Source organism: Oncorhynchus nerka, linkage group LG19 (assembly GCF_034236695.1).
Source record: "Oncorhynchus nerka isolate Pitt River linkage group LG19, Oner_Uvic_2.0, whole genome shotgun sequence".
Lineage (NCBI taxonomy): Eukaryota > Metazoa > Chordata > Actinopteri > Salmoniformes > Salmonidae > Oncorhynchus > Oncorhynchus nerka.
In genome coordinates this window covers 19,168,901-19,184,392 of record NC_088414.1, presented here as the reverse complement: position 1 = coordinate 19,184,392, position 15,492 = coordinate 19,168,901, and the positions used below count along the sequence as shown (strand labels likewise).

General features: G+C 45.0%; 1 protein-coding gene across 3 annotated transcripts; it reads right to left on the bottom strand.

Annotated features, from left to right (window-relative positions):
- Positions 1-834: 834 nt before the first annotated feature.
- Positions 835-15,203, bottom strand: LOC115101159 (PH and SEC7 domain-containing protein 4-like). 3 transcript variants are annotated; one of them, XM_029620418.2, is made up of 14 exons: positions 14,872-15,203; positions 13,594-14,275; positions 11,637-11,727; positions 9,930-11,325; positions 9,673-9,753; positions 9,372-9,543; positions 6,496-6,585; positions 6,314-6,357; positions 5,911-6,083; positions 5,642-5,712; positions 5,366-5,511; positions 3,424-3,568; positions 1,466-1,612; positions 835-1,294 (listed from the first exon to the last, which is right to left on the bottom strand). In XM_029620418.2, the coding sequence occupies exons 2-14, from the start codon at positions 14,122-14,124 to the stop codon at positions 1,010-1,012; spliced, it is 3,372 nt and encodes a 1,123-aa protein (XP_029476278.1). In that variant the 5' UTR covers positions 14,125-14,275; positions 14,872-15,203; the 3' UTR covers positions 835-1,009. The 3 variants fall into 3 exon arrangements, with proteins under 3 accessions (XP_029476278.1, XP_064860844.1, XP_029476283.1); XM_065004772.1 differs by having other exon boundaries at positions 13,594-14,270; XM_029620423.2 differs by lacking the exon at positions 13,594-14,275 and having other exon boundaries at positions 14,872-15,046.
- Between the last annotated feature and the right edge of the window lie 289 nt (positions 15,204-15,492).

Genomic DNA, 15,492 nt, shown 5'->3' with positions numbered 1-15,492 from the left:
CAAGACACTAGTCTTGATCCTGAAGAGACTAGCCCTTTTTTATATACCTATTGTCACATCACATTCCTGTGTGTCATCCATAACAGTGACATTAACGAGGAACGTGAGGGTCTTCTGAAACATCCTGTTCTGACCGTGGCTGAAGATGTCCCTCTGAAAAAGAACGGCCCAGAATTCCTCCACGTGCCACGCGAGATCAAAAAGCTATTAAATCCCTTTTCACCATTCTTATTGACAAGGGCATACGTGACTGGCAGCTCAAACAACTGGGATGGATCATTTAACTGTTTTGATTCTAAACTCAAGAAGCCTAATCAAATCATTGTGAAACTTACAGTGAAATGTGATGGTAGTCTTTCATGGAGATGAAATCCAAATATGTTTATATAAAAGGACATAGAAGATACAAGACTGCATAACTAGAATGAGCATATTGACATAATTTAGATTCTTTTTCAAACTGTTTTATAACTTCTTTTTTATTTGATGTGTGATACGCTGTTGTATAGCACCCTCATGTGGCTAGAGTTCCACACTGGCTATACAGAGCAAATGAGTATGATTTTGAAACTGCAGACACATTTCTATATAAATAAATAGGTATCTCAACATATCACAGCAAATTCATAGGTGTAGGTAGGTCCATGTGGGTTTTGAGGGATCAAAATCGTTAGGAGACAATCATTCGATTACTCTTTTTGACCCGTCAGCATGAAACATCGACTTCTGAGGTTCAATTAATTTTGTTAAATTGAAAGTGCACAAATATGAACTAAAATACATTCTCTCTTCATAAGATAAAAGTAACAAACAAAAGGACTCAAGCAAGTTCCCTGAGGGATGCATTCTGTTTTATTGACCTTTGCCTTCTTGCTGAATAAGTGCAAGCTGAAAATGAAAACTTAAAAAGGACCGTGCTTAGAAGTAACACATTGTCCCTGTCCTAAAAAAAGCCATTGAAAAGTCATGTCAGAGTTCTATGTGTCCCCACACTTTTTGACACCTGCCCTCATATGTCCTGGTTGCGTCTCGGTATGATGATCTTGCGATAGGTCCGTCTCTCCGAGATGTTGCGTTTAACTTTGACCACGGGTTGCGAGGCCATCTCCAGATCCAGGGAGGGGCTGGAGTGGGACTTCTTCAGGGTTCCCTCCTCCCCTTCCTCATCCACTGTGTCCTTACACACAGCTCTGTCAAACAGGTCGAGCTCACTGGTTCCCACCTCAGTCTCGGTTGACTGGTTCAAACCCTTCCAGACCTCCAGCATCTGGATGTAGGCCTCGTAGCGACATTTCTGTGGGGAGAGGAAGGAATGAGACATCTAATAGAGTGAAGGGGTAAAAAATGTAGCCTGCATTACGATAATGTCACAGAGCTTAACATTGTGGTCAATCCCATATGTACATAAATATGCAGATATAACACACACACACACACACACACACGCACACACACACACACACACCTCATGCTGCAGGTACTCCTCTCTGACTCGGTGTTCCTCCATCTCCTTGGCTTTGGCCCTGCGCCCGTCAGGGAGACTCTGCTGCAGGTAGGCCAGGTCTTCCTGGAAGGACTCCAGCATGCCTGCATGGGACTGCAGCTGTCTCTCCTGCAGGGGGCAGCAGAGAGCCAGGCTCAGTGAACAGGCTCAGAACACACTCCAGGTAGAAAGTGTCCCTAACCATAGATCTAGTATCAGATTACCCTCCCTGGCCCAGCACAACTAGAGTACATAAACTCAGCAAAAAAGGAACGTCCCTTTTTCAGGACCCTGTCTTTCAAAGATAATTCGTAAAAATACAAATAACTTCACAGATTTTCATTGTAAAGAGTTTAAACACTGTTTCCCATGCTTGTTCAATGAACCCTAAACAATTAGTGAACATGCACCTGTGGAACGGTCGTTAAGACACTAACAGATTACAGACGGTAGGCAATTAGGTCACAGTTATGAAACCTTAGGACACTAAAGTGGCCTTTCTACTGACTCAGAAAAACACCAAAAGAAAGATGCCCAGGGTCCCTGCTCATCTGTGTGAACGTGCCTTAGGCATGCTGCGAGGCATGAGGACTGCAGATGTGGCCAGGGCAATAAATTGCAATGTCCGTACTGTGAGACGCCTAAGACAGCGCTACAGGGAGACAGGATGGACAGCTGATCGTCCTCTCAGTGGCAGACCACGTGTAACAACACCTACACAGGATCGGTATATCCGAACATCACACCTGCGGGACAGGTACAGGATGGCAACAACAACTGCCCGAGTTACACCAGGAACGCACAATCCCTCCATCAGTGCTCAGACTGTCCGCAATAGGCTGAAAGAGGCTGGACTGGGGGCTTGCAGGCCTGTTGTAAGGCAGGTCCTCGAAAATAAAAGAGAGCCGCACACTCTAGGAGCTCAGATGCAAAAATGTAATACCAACGTTTCGACAGCCAAGCTGTCATCATCAGGGTATAAACGTAAGGCAGGTCCTCACCAGACATCACCGCCAACAACGTCACCTATGGACACAAACCCACCACCGTTGCTGGACCAGACAGGACTGGCAAAAAGTGCTCTTCACTGACGAGTCGCGGTTTTGTCTCACCAGGGGTGACGGTCGGATTCGTGTTTATCATCGAAGGAATGAGCGTTACACTGAGGCCTGTACTCTGGAGCGGGATCGATTTGGAGGTGGAGTGTCCATCGTGGTCTGGGGCGGTGTGTCACAGCGTCATCGGACTGAGCTTGTTGTCATTATAGGCAATCTCAATGCTGTGCGTTACAGGGAAGACATCCTCCTCCCTCATGCGGTACCCTCTTCCTGCAGGTTCATTCTGACATGACCCTCCAGCATGACAATGCCACGAGCCATACTGCTCGTTCTGTGCGTGATTTCCTGCAAGACAGGAATGTCAATGTTCTGCCATGGCCAGCGAAGAGCCTGAATCTCAATCCCATTGAGCATGTCTGGGACCTGTTGGATTGGAGGGTGAGGGCTAGGGCCATTCTCCCCAGAAATGTCCGGGAACTTGCAGGTGCCTTGGTGGAAGTGGGGTAACATCTCACAGCAAGAACTGGCAAATCTGGTGCAGTCCATGAGGAGAAGATGCACTGCAGTACTTAATGCAGCTGGTGGCCACACCAGATACTGACTGTTACTTTTGATCTGGACATTATTCCATTTCTGTTCATCACATTAGTGTAACTTGTTCAGTTTATGTCTCAGTTGTTGAATCTTGTTATGTTCATACAAATATTTACACATGTTAAGTTTGCTGAAAATAAACGCAGTTGACAGTGAGAGGACGTTTCTTTTTTTGCTGAGTTCACAGTCTCCTAAATATCACACCCCACAAAGATGAATACATAATGTACTAAAACAAAGTAGTTGGGACTACAGAGAGTGAACCAAGAGGGTATGTGAATACAGTACCAGTGTGTGTGCAGACTGCGAGGCTGGCAGGATGGGTCTGCAGAACTTCCTCTGAGAGCCCACGGCAGCAGGGAAGGGAGGAGAGGAGTGTAGGGCTGACACCAGGTTGATACGGCTGATCCATGAAATCATCTCTGCTGTGGAGCTTCGGACAACAAGGGAACCGTGCACATAGAAGACATAACATATCTAATCATATCTTTGTATACAAAGTCACAGGATTATTGGACTGCTGCATCCTGATTGATGCGATTGTTCCTTCACACCGCCAAACAGTCAAACACATTAGACCTTTGTGTGACAAATGTAAATTCACAACTCCAATACTACATGGATATACAGTGAGGGAAAAAAGTATTTGATCCCCTGCTGATTTTGTACGTTTGTCAGTGGGCAAAGAAATGATTGGTCCATAATTTTAATGGTAGGTTTATTTGAACAGTGAGAGACAGAATAACAACAAAAAAATCCAGAAAAACACATGTCAAAAATGTTATAAATTGATTTGCATTTTAAATTAGGGAATTAAGTATTTGACCCCTCTGCAAAACATGACTTAGTACTTGGTGGCAAAACCCTTGTTGGCAATCACAGAGGTCAGACGTTTCTTGTAGTTGGCCACCAGGTTTGCACACATCTCAGGAGGGATTTTGTCCCACTCTTTGCGGATCTTCAAGTCATTAAAGGTTTCGAGGCTGACGTTTGGCAACTTGAACCTTCAGCTCCCTCCGCAGATTTTCTATGGGATTAAGGTCTGGAGACTGGCTAGGCCACTCCAGGACCTTAATGTGCTTCTTCTTGAGCCACTCCTTTGTTGCCTTGTGTTTTGGGTCATTGTCATGCTGGAATACACATCCACAACCCATTTTCAATGCCCTGGCTGAGGGAAGGAGGTTCTCACCCAAGATTTGACGGTACATGGCCCCGTCCATCGTCCGTTTGATACGGTGAACTTGTTCTATCCCCTTAGCAGAAAAACACCCCCAAAGCATAATGTTTCCACCTCCATGTTTGATGGTGGGGATGGTGTTCTTGGGGTCATAGGCAGCATTCCTCCTCCTCCAAACACGGTGAGTTGATGCCAAAGAGCTCCATTTTGGTCTCATCTGACCACAACACTTTCAACCAGTTGTCCTCTGAATCATTCAGATGTTCATTGGCAAACTTCAGATGGGCATGTATATGTGCTTTCTTGAGCAGGGGGACCTTGCGGGCGCTGCAGGATTTCAGTCCTTCATGGCGTAGTGTGTTACCAATTGTTTTCTTGGTGACTATGGTCCCAGCTGCCTTGAGATCATTGACAAGATCCTCCTGTGTAGTTCTGGGCTGTTCCTCACTGTTCTCATGATCATTGCAACTCCACGAGGTGAGATCTTGCATGGCGCTCCAGGCCGAGGGAGATTGACAGTTCTTTTGTGTTTCTTCCATTTGCTTTTCTTCCAATAATTGCACCAACTGTTGTCACCTCCTCACCAAGCTGCTTGGTGATGGTCTTGTAGCTCATTCCAGCCTTGTGTAGGTCTACAATCTTGTCCCTGACATCCTTGGAGAGCTCTTTGGTCTTGGCCATGGTGGAGAGTTTGGAATCTGATTGATTGCTTCTGTGGACAGGTGTCTTTTATTCAGGTAACAAACTGAGATTAGGAGCACTCCCTTTAAGAGTGTGCTCCTATATAAAAGACACCTGGGAGCCAGAAATCTTTCTGATTGAGAGGGGGTCAAATACTTATTTCCCTCATTAAAATGCAAATCAATTTATAACATTTTTGACATGCGTTTTTCTGGATTTTTGTTGTTGTTATTCTGTCTCTCACTGTTCAAATAAACCTACCATTAAAATTATAGACGGATCATTTCTTTGTCAGTGGGCAAACGTACAAAGTCAGCAGGGGATCAAATACTTTTTTCGGGTCTCTCAAACATACACACGACATAGACTCACGAGGCCTGAAAGAGGAAAACCCTCCAGTCAGCGGTCTGCAGGCGGAAGACGTGTGGTCTCTTAGTGTAGTCTGCTGCCTGCTCTGCCAGGGCATGGTGCACACTGACCACCTCCTCTGTACTCTGCCACTCCATCGTATACTCATCCTGAGGGAGAGGACAGGTTGGATAGGGTAACAAGCAGTGAGGGATTCGTGTCAAAGGCATCCAGAACATTATCAAGAGGCCGTGATATGGAAAGTATGGAATAAAATGAGGGAGAGGAGGAAACTCTAACCTTCTGTAAGTAGAGGACCATTCCCTTCAGCACTCCATAGAAGATCTTCCAGCTTCTCTTCCCCCAAGGAGCTGTCACACACAGTTACATTACATCACTCCTGAGGTCAAAGGATGCTTCTCAAAGACACTCACACCCTAAATCATTTCACCAGACTGATGAATCGTCAAAGGATTTATCAAAACACTATGACGCTCTTGTACACACTTTATTGCCCTGATATTTGAGTTCCTATGGTTTCGTGCAAACAGTGTCACAGTCCCACTCACTGCGTTTGCCATCGATGTCAGCGTGGGCCTTGCGTTTGAGGAAGCTCTGTTTGAACACTGTGGCCTTCTTGTCATGCGGCACATCTTGGAACGGGTTGCTCTTGGAGCGCAGGGGTGCGTCCTCTTTAGCATCCTCCGCCAACAACATGGAGCTCTTCAGTTCCTTCTCATCACTGAACAGGGCGATTGACGAGATGAGGGGAGGAATGAAGAAGCAATGGAGAGGAAATGAAAAAACAATGAAAATATGAGAGGTGTAACACAACCACAATATATTGGAGAAAGCAACATGAAGAGGAAGCTGTGTGTAAATCTACCATGCCCAAGGGGAGACTGAAAAGGTGGTGGCAAATAGTATAGAATAATGCTACCCACTACCTTGTTCTTAAGTCAGACTACTTACACTGCCCATTCCAGAGGCTCGTTCTTAATGGAGTTGTAGAGAGCCTGAGCAAGAAACAAGAGAAAGGACACTGAAGTCTTCCGTAAAAAAGGGTTACTTCAGACTGCTATAGACACGGTTCTTTCAGTTAACAGTATCTACTGAAATATTGAGTAGGTGTAGAATGAGGAGGATAATCTTACCTTCAACAGCTCCTTACTGAAGCTCTCACCCTCATTCATCCCATCCAGGTTGGACACGAAGCTGGACACAGACATGGGTTTGCCCACATTCTGAGGACAGACACAAAAACAATGTTTAACTCAGTAGCGGTCGGTGCTGTTTAATATTTTTTTTTATGAGGATGATCTTTTTTCTATTAAAGCATATTGGATGACTGTCATTCATATTCTATTCACCCAGTTCAATGTAACAGCGATAGGTTTAGGCTACTACATGATACTCACATTTTTCCTATACCCATCATGAGGTTGCTACAACCTAGACAACAAATTAAAGTTTACAACGTAGGTGCACAGGTCTAGAGACATTTTTCAGTAATCAAGGTGACAGACCGTGACACATTCAATAATTCCTTGCACACTCTTGCCTGAGTCTAGCTGATCTAAGGTGTAATCAGTAGTCCAACAGTCGCAAACGAGAGTTTCTATTGGCCAAATTCAGGTATGTTTAACTCCGTTTCATTCCGTTTTCTTCCGTTTAAGAAATGTATTTCAACAGAATCGGGCGAATAAATAAACCCTTGATCACCACAAACAGTTCAATCCTCTCACATTTTCCTTTCAACTTCAGTGCACAATACAGTAGCTGACCAAGAAAAGAAAAAAAACTTTCCCAAAACAAAACTTCATTACCATAACCTCTACACACAGCCTACATCATTGTCACCATATTAGCTAACGTCATAGTTAAAATACTATATTGACTAACTCTCAATAAACCCGCTACAATCTTGCAGTACAGTGTACAGAAAGCAGTTTAGCAGTTACACCGGTGGGCCCTGTTGGGAATAAATCAAACCAAAAGCGTACCTTGACTTAGAAGAGTTACAGTGTTGGATAGCCATAGCCATCGTTAGATAGCATCCCTCTCTGTTTGAGCCAGGAGTTTGTGTAGGCTCAACTAGCTAGCTGAATTCGCTAGATAGGTAAGTTTTTTAAAAAGACAATGAAATATAGCTAGCTCTTGCTTTCTTTTGCTTCTCCATTTTTTAAGAAATTAATTTGTTCAAAACTGTTCAACTATTGTCTTTCTCTCTCTTTGAGTCAACTACTCAACACATTTTACGCACTGCAATGCTAGCTAGCTGTAGCTTATGGTTTCAATACTAGATTCATTCTCTGATCCTTTGATTGAGATGAAAACATGTCAGTTCATACAGCAAGAGCTCTGATAACTTCCGGAGGACATCCTCCAACCTATCATAACTGTGTAAGTCTATGGAAGGGGATGAGAACCATGAGCCTCCTGGGTTTTGTATTGAAGTCAATGTACCCAGAGGAGGATGGAAACTAGCTGTCCTCCGGCTACACCATGGTGCTACCCTAGAGAGCTGTTGAGGCTACGGTAGACTTATTGCAAAACTGTGTATTTTTTATTTTTGTATTTTTACCCCTTTTTCTCCCCAATTCCGTGGTATCCAATTGTTTAAGTAGCTACTATCTTGTCTCATCGCTACAACTCCAGTACGGGCTCGGGAGAGACGAAGATTGAAGGTCATGCGTCCTCCGATACACAACCCAACCAAGCCGCACTGCTTCTTAACACAGAGCGCATCCAACCCGGAAGCCAGCCACACCAATGTGTCGGAGGAAACACCGTGCACCTGGCAACCTTGGTTAGCGCGCACTGCGCCCGGCCTGCCACAGGAGTCGCTGGTGCGCGATGAGACAAGGACATCCCTACCGGTCAATCCCTCCCTAACCCAGACAACGCTAGGCCAATTGTGCGTCGCCCCACGGACCTCCCGGTCGCGGCCGGTTACGACAGAGCCTGGGCGCGAACCCAGAGTCTCTGATGGCACAGCTGTCGCTGCAGTACAGAGCCCTTAACCACTGCGCCACCCGGGAGGCTAAAACTGAAAATATTTAGTATATTTTTATCTAAAAAGGATAACTTTGTTTTTGTTTCACTCTTTATTTTTCTGAAATTCACTAAGGAGGATGGTCCTCCCCTGGTTTAACTGTGTATACATTTGTTACGTTCCCCAGTTTCTGTGTTGTAGTTTGTGTATTTGAGTGTGTTTCAGGAGATGGCTTCCTGAGATCCCCCAGCAGCTGATTGGTCGACTCCACGATTAATTGGAGAGCTGACCCCCGCCCCCTCGTCAGGACGCAGCTGTCTCCAATTTCCAATGCCTTCTGAAGCTATAAAAGCCAGTGTTCTGTTGTTCAGGGGAGAGATTGATCGTGATATAGATCATTGCTGAGAGGAGGTTGATGGCTGAGGGGTATAGCATGTTGGTCGTTAGTATGTACTATGTTAGTTGTTCTTGGGAGCAGCTTTGGTGCGGTTCTGTGTTTGTGGGTTTGGCAGAGCTTCTTGAATGGCCTGAGTTAGTTTTTTCTCAGTTTTGTTGTGAAGTGGGTTGTTTAATATTCTGTTTCATTTGTTCCCAGGGGGGAAGGGGAAGGCACCAAGGGAGTGCTTAGGCAAGAGGCCTGAGGGCATACATATACCCGTAGTATATTCACTGTCTGGGCACACTAGGTAAGACCTGGGCGGACCACCCCCTGTATTTTGGTTCGGGCACCAGGTGGTGCTAAATCAGGTAAGTAGTGGGTAGGCAGGTAAGATAGGAGAGGGGGTTTGAGATCTACTTTCTTTGCTTTGGTTCCGTCCAGCCCCTTTTCCCCACATTACCGTGTGAAGGAATAAATTCCTAGTAAGCGGTAAATTGTGCCTTTTGTCATCCTTACTCGCACCTACAGTCCATACCTCTTTCACTTCACGGAGAGTTGAGTTAAAGCAGGGTGTTGCATTCCCTCTTCATGGAGGCGTGCGTAACAACATTCAAAACCCTAAATACCTACACGTTTGCAGTGCAGTGGGGACTCACCTGTCCATGCAGATCAGAGTTCAGGAGCATCACAGAACAGGTGAGTGTGAGTACTTCTCCGGAAGAGGAGAAGGTGTGAGGGTTGCATTGCTGGAATCGACAGGAGAAATGCTGCAGCACCCGTTCTCTTTCCTGGGTCTCACCGATAAGCACCACCACCCTCAGGAAAGACCTGGGAGAGGAGGGCAAAGTAGAGGAAATATAAGATAATTTACAGATGGAAGATGCTAATTTGAGACCATTACTTGTTACTATTATAGTGAATTAGGAAAAATCTAATTAGAAAGTGTGAAGGACTTACCTCAGGCCTTGGTCCAGTCTCTGACCGGTGAAGTCAAAGAACTTCAGGTACTCCTCCCCAACGGCTCGGCTAAAGTCATTGCTGAATTAGAGAGGGGCCGGGAGACAAAGACCGGTCAAGTTCATGATTCAAGGTGACACATTATGAGAAAAAAAAGTACTTACTAGCATGGATCATTACCCTAATAGTTACTACTGCATAAGACTTATGTAATGTAATGTTTGGCCACTCCAAAGTTTTGCAGCCTTTGGTCTTACTCTTTGTCCAGGTGTTTGACCACATCTGTCTTGTAGATCCCATCCAGCCTGTAGAGTCTTTCAGCCAGCCTGCAGGCCCTCTCCCTGTCCAAACCTCCACCATTCATATGGACCACCACTGGTTCTGAGGCCTCCGTCTGCTGTACCTGAGACTCCAGTTGCTCTCCACTTCCTTCCCTGGGCGGCAAACATGAATCCTCTGTACAAACGTTCTGTCCCAATTGTTCTACATGCTCTGTCTGCTCAAGCTCTTCTGTCGACTCAGCTAGTGCAGTCTGCGCTGGCTGTTCAGCCCCTGAGTGTTTCTGGTCTTCTGTCGACTCAGTCAGTGCAGTCTGCGCTGGCTGTTCAGCCCCTGAGTGTTTCTGGTCTTCTGTCTGGTCTGACTGTTCTGTCTGTTGAAGCTCCTCTGTGCAAAGGAAAAGTAATTCTTCTAACTGCTTTGAATGTATTGGTTTGTCCGTCTGCTCTGACTGCTGCGTCTGCTCTGACTGCTGCGTCTGCTCTGACTGCTCCGTCTGCTCTGACTTCTCCGTCTGCTCTGACTTCTCCGTCTGCTGCGTCTGCTCTGACTGCTCCGTCTGCTCCGACTGCTCCGTCTGCTCTGACTGCTCCATCTCCCCTGATTGTTTTGACTGCTCAGAATCTTCAGAGTGTTCCGTCTGCTGTGATGGTTCTGTCTGTGGTTCTGCCTGCACTGAAAAGTCTGTCTGCTCGAAGTGCATAGTTTGCTCAGAATGTTGCGTCTGTTTTGATTCTAAACATTCTGTCTGTTCTGGCTGTTGCGTCTGCTCGGATTCTTTTGATTGTTCTGACTGGTCTGTCACTTCTGACTGCTCTGCCTGTTGTAAATGGGCCTCTTCAGTTTGCTGGTCTTCGTCCCCTGACTGATTTGAACGCTCTACCTGGTCGGACTCTACAAGTTTCTCCGAGTCTTCTGGCTGCTCTGTTGTCTCGTTATTGTTCCCGTATTCACTCTGTTCTGTGTGATTAGGCTCTGACTGCCCACTGTGTTCAGACTTCTCTGAGAGTTCTGACTGTTCTTTCAGTTCAGCTGGCTCAAGCAGGTGCTCTAAGAGTTCTATCATCGCTGATTCCTCCTCACTGTCCGACTGTTCCCTCCCCTCTGACTGTCCTATCTGTTCTGTCTGCTCCTTCTCCTCCTCATAGTCTGTAGAGCTGGATCCTTGCTCTGGGTTGATCTGTATAGTCAGGACTGTGCCAGTCTGTTCCTGTTTCTCTCCCGGCACAGAGCCTAAACTCTCACTATCCAGCCTAGTCTCAGACTCTCCTGTCTCTACAGAACTAGGAGCTATGTCAGAGGGTGTGATAGTCTCCTCTGTCACAGACTGTCCTATCCCTTCCTCTGGCCATGGACGTCTCCCTGAAAGAGAGTCTAAACACACAAATACCCATGTTAATATTGACCAAGTCAATATCACAGGAAACCAGGTGTTTGATATAATTGTTACCATTCCACTTTTCAGCTCCAGTCATTAGAACGAGCCTATTTTCCCCAATTAAGGTGCCACCAACATCCTATGCACTCTACATACTATATGATCAAGGCAAGGTGAGAGGTCAAATGCATTTGAAGGGGTAGCAACTATCAGAATATGTCAACACATGTTAAAATAAAATCTTAGAGTATGCCCATGGTGCATTGCCCATGGTGCATTTGTGAAAATGACCTCGGTCTGCACTCACCATGGTCCTCAAATAGCTCTTGTGCTGAAGCCTCCTCTTCCTGTGTGTGTGCTGCATGCTCCTCCACATATGGCCTTGGTGTATCACATGCCTGGAATTGCAAAAGCAGCTGTCAACAATAAACATCGAGCTGGGGAAAACTTGTGATTGAGAAAGAGGTGGGATGACCAGCACTCAGACAGAAGGGACCTGGCTCTCAGATGACTGATATGTACAGTATCAGTCAAAAGCTTGGACACACTCATTCAAGGGTTTTTCTTTATTTTTTACTATTTTCTACTTTGTAGAATAATAGTGAAGACATCACAACTATGAAATAGCACATATGGAAACATGTAGTAACCAAAAAAAAGTGTATATATTATATATATTTTAGTCTGCAAAGCAACTACACTTTGCCTTGATGACAGCGTTGCACACTCTTGGCATTCTCTCAACCAGCTTCACCTGGAATGCTTTTCCAAAAGCCTTGAAGGAGTTCCCACATATGCTGAGCACTTGTTGGCTGCTTTTCCTTCACTCTGGGGTCCAACTCATCCCAAACCATCTCAATTGGGTTGAGGTCAGGTGATTGTGGAGGCCAGGTCATCTGATGCAGCACTCCATCACTTTCCTTCTTGATCAAATAGCCCTTACACAGCCTAGAGGTGTGTTTTGGGTCATTGTCCTGTTAAAAAAAACAAATGACAGTCCCACTAAGCTCAAACCAGATGGGATGGCGTATTGCTGTAGAATGCTGTGGTAGCAGCATAAGTGTGCCTTGAATTCTAAACAAATCACTGACCGTGTCACCAGCGAAGCACCCCCACACCATCACACCTACATGCTTCACGGTGGGAACCACACACGTGGAGATTATCTATTCATCTACTCTGCGCCTCACAAAGACTCGGCGGTTGAAACCAAAAATCTCAAATTTGGACTCATCAGATTAAAGGACAGATTTCCACCGGTCTAATGTCCGTTGCTCGTGTTTCTTGGCCAAAGCAAGTCCCTTCTTCTTATTGGTGTCCTTTAGTAGCGGTTTCTTTGCAGCAATTCGACCATGAAGGCCTGATTCACACAGACTCCTCTGAACAGTTTGTTGAGATGTGTCTGTTACTTGATCTCTGTGCAGCATTTATTTGGGCTGCCATTTCTGATGCTGGTAACTCTAATGAACGTATCCTCCGCAGCAGAGGTAACTCTGGGTCTTCCTTTCCTGTGGTGGTCCTCATGAGAGCCAGTTTCATCATAGTGCTTGATGGTTTTGCGACTGAAATTTTCTGGATTGACTGAGCTTCATGTCTTAAAGCTGTTCTTGCCATAATATGGACTTGGTCTTTTACCAAATAGGGCTATCTTCTGTATACCACCCCTACCTTGTCACAGCACAACTGATTGGCTCGAATTAATTAAGGAAATAAATTCCACAAATGAACTTAACAAGGCACACCTGTTAATTGAAATGCATTCCAGGTGACTACCTCATGAAGCTGGATGAGAGAATGCCAAGAGTGTGCAAAGCTGTCATCAAGGCAAACGGTGGCTACTTTGAAGAATCTAAAATATATTTTGATTTGTTTAACACTTTTCTGGTTACGACATGATTCCATATGTGTTATTTCATAGTTTATGTCTTCACTAATATTCTACAATGTAGAAAATAGTAAAAATAAAGAAAATCCCTTGAATGATTAAGTATGTCCAAACTTTTGACTGGTACTGCATAACGGTATATTCCATTCACCTCATCTCAACCTACAACTGAAACCTATATGCTGGTATATAATCTATGAATAGACAGAGGTAGAGCTATTTCTCATCTTAAATACTTTCTTTCTCTTGTACTTTCACAGACAAACACACACATGCACACAGGAAATAAAGGTCCACAAATGCACACAAACACACAGCAACATAATTTCAAATGACAACAGACACATAACCACAATCCTTTCCGTTCTGCCTGACGTACCCGAGGGGAGCTTTCACCCTGGTCTGTGTCCAAAGGCAGCTGTTGCTCCGGTCCGTTGTGATTATGTGTCTTCTCCTGGACAGACAGCTCTATGTTGATTCCTGTCACACAGGCTTGATGTTGCTGCTGCTGCTGGGACAGGGGACTCACAGTCCAGTCCAGACTGGCCGCTCCACTGGAGTCCAGCTCATCGGCCGAGCTGTTGTCAGTCATGGGGTAGGGAATGTCAGGGGAGGGGTTGGTTATGTCCCACTGCACCGTGGCAAAGGACAGAGGGACACTGGGATGGATCATGGGGTACACAGGTAAAGTCATGGAATCCCAGTGCTCCTCTGGCTCCTCAGTCCTTCCAGTCTGATGAGAGTTATCATCTTCCTCCCTGTCCATCTGGTTCACTTGCTCCTCCATCTCTCTCCACCCAATAGCCTCCTCCAGTGGCCTGCTCTGTAGTGGGAGATCCATATTGGGCCATGTCTGGCTGTCTTGCTCCCTGAGGTCTGGGAGAGGAGAGCGCACCCTAGACCCCTCCATAACCTCTCTCTTCACTCAGTCCTAAGCAGAGATATGGCTCAACTTAGTTTAGTCTCGTTCCTCTGTGCTGGCCAGGGCATCCATCTTGGAATTAGGTCAAAGTGATGCTGTCATGGTTGACTCCTGTGGTTGGTTAGCTTCCGGTGCTGCCCTAGTTATGTGCACGAGGTCCGTAAAGCAAGAACATTCATGTACAATAAAATATGGCAAAACATACATCCATCCATTCAAACTAACTAGTGACTCGCTCATAAATTCCCACAGTAATGTCAAACAAGTAGTGTTTGTAAAGGGCTAATGTTCAAATGAAAATAAATCAGTAAGACAATATGTTTAGCTAAAGACAGGTTCTCTTTAAGTACACCTTGAGGAGATCAATCATTCTGGCACTTGTTTATAAATAAACATATGTGGTGAACTGAGTCATCTGCCAAATGAAAGCCAATCTAAACAGGTACAGTAAATCCAGGAGAAAATACTGCTCTGCAGGCTAAAATATACTCCCCAACACTGGCTACCTGCCTTGTATATCAATAATATTACAGTGTGAAATTTCCATTTTTAAATTGTATTATTAAAAAAAAAAATGGACTAGGGTGTGAGATTAACACTCTTTCAATTGACAGAAAGCCAACATCCTAAAACTTAGACGTAGCTCATGTCACTCTCACACATCATACACCAATAGCCACAGTTCAATGACAAACATGGTCTCTTAAACATATTAAAATGTTAGCCAACACTCACCATTCACTTCTGCAAACCAAACACTATCCAGTTCATATATTTTAAGGAAGAGGTTGTTTTATAAACCCTGTTTACTTCTCTCTCTTTTGGCGTGGCACAGCGGATGTGCTTTGCAATGACTTTTGCTGAAACATTACAGAGGCGCATTTACTTCCTGACCACAGAAGAGCAGCCTTTACAGAAAGAGAGAGAGAGAGAGAAGTTGGAGAGCATAGATGGAGAGAAATAGAGAGTGAGAGCCAGATGGTGGGGGTGTGAGCGGTTTCACTGTATCCTAAATATTCATGTCTACTGCTAACCATCAACTTGAGCTACCATGATGTACATGTATAGGTCATGGTCCATGGACCGACCCGGAGGATATCAGTGAAGATTTACAGTAGTACGTTGTTGATCCATATCAAGGACACTACCTAATATAAACACAGCATTTTTGTAACAATTCATGTGAAGCCTCATACTAAGCCTCTAGTCTTCAGAATTGCACTGTCATAAAAAGAAGAGTGACATGGAAAATAGGTTCAAATACCTCCTATTCCGTCTATTTAAACTTTCACTCCATTTCTATCTTTCAGTCGCTCAGCCTTTTTGTCAATAGTCTACTCACATCACATAACCAAC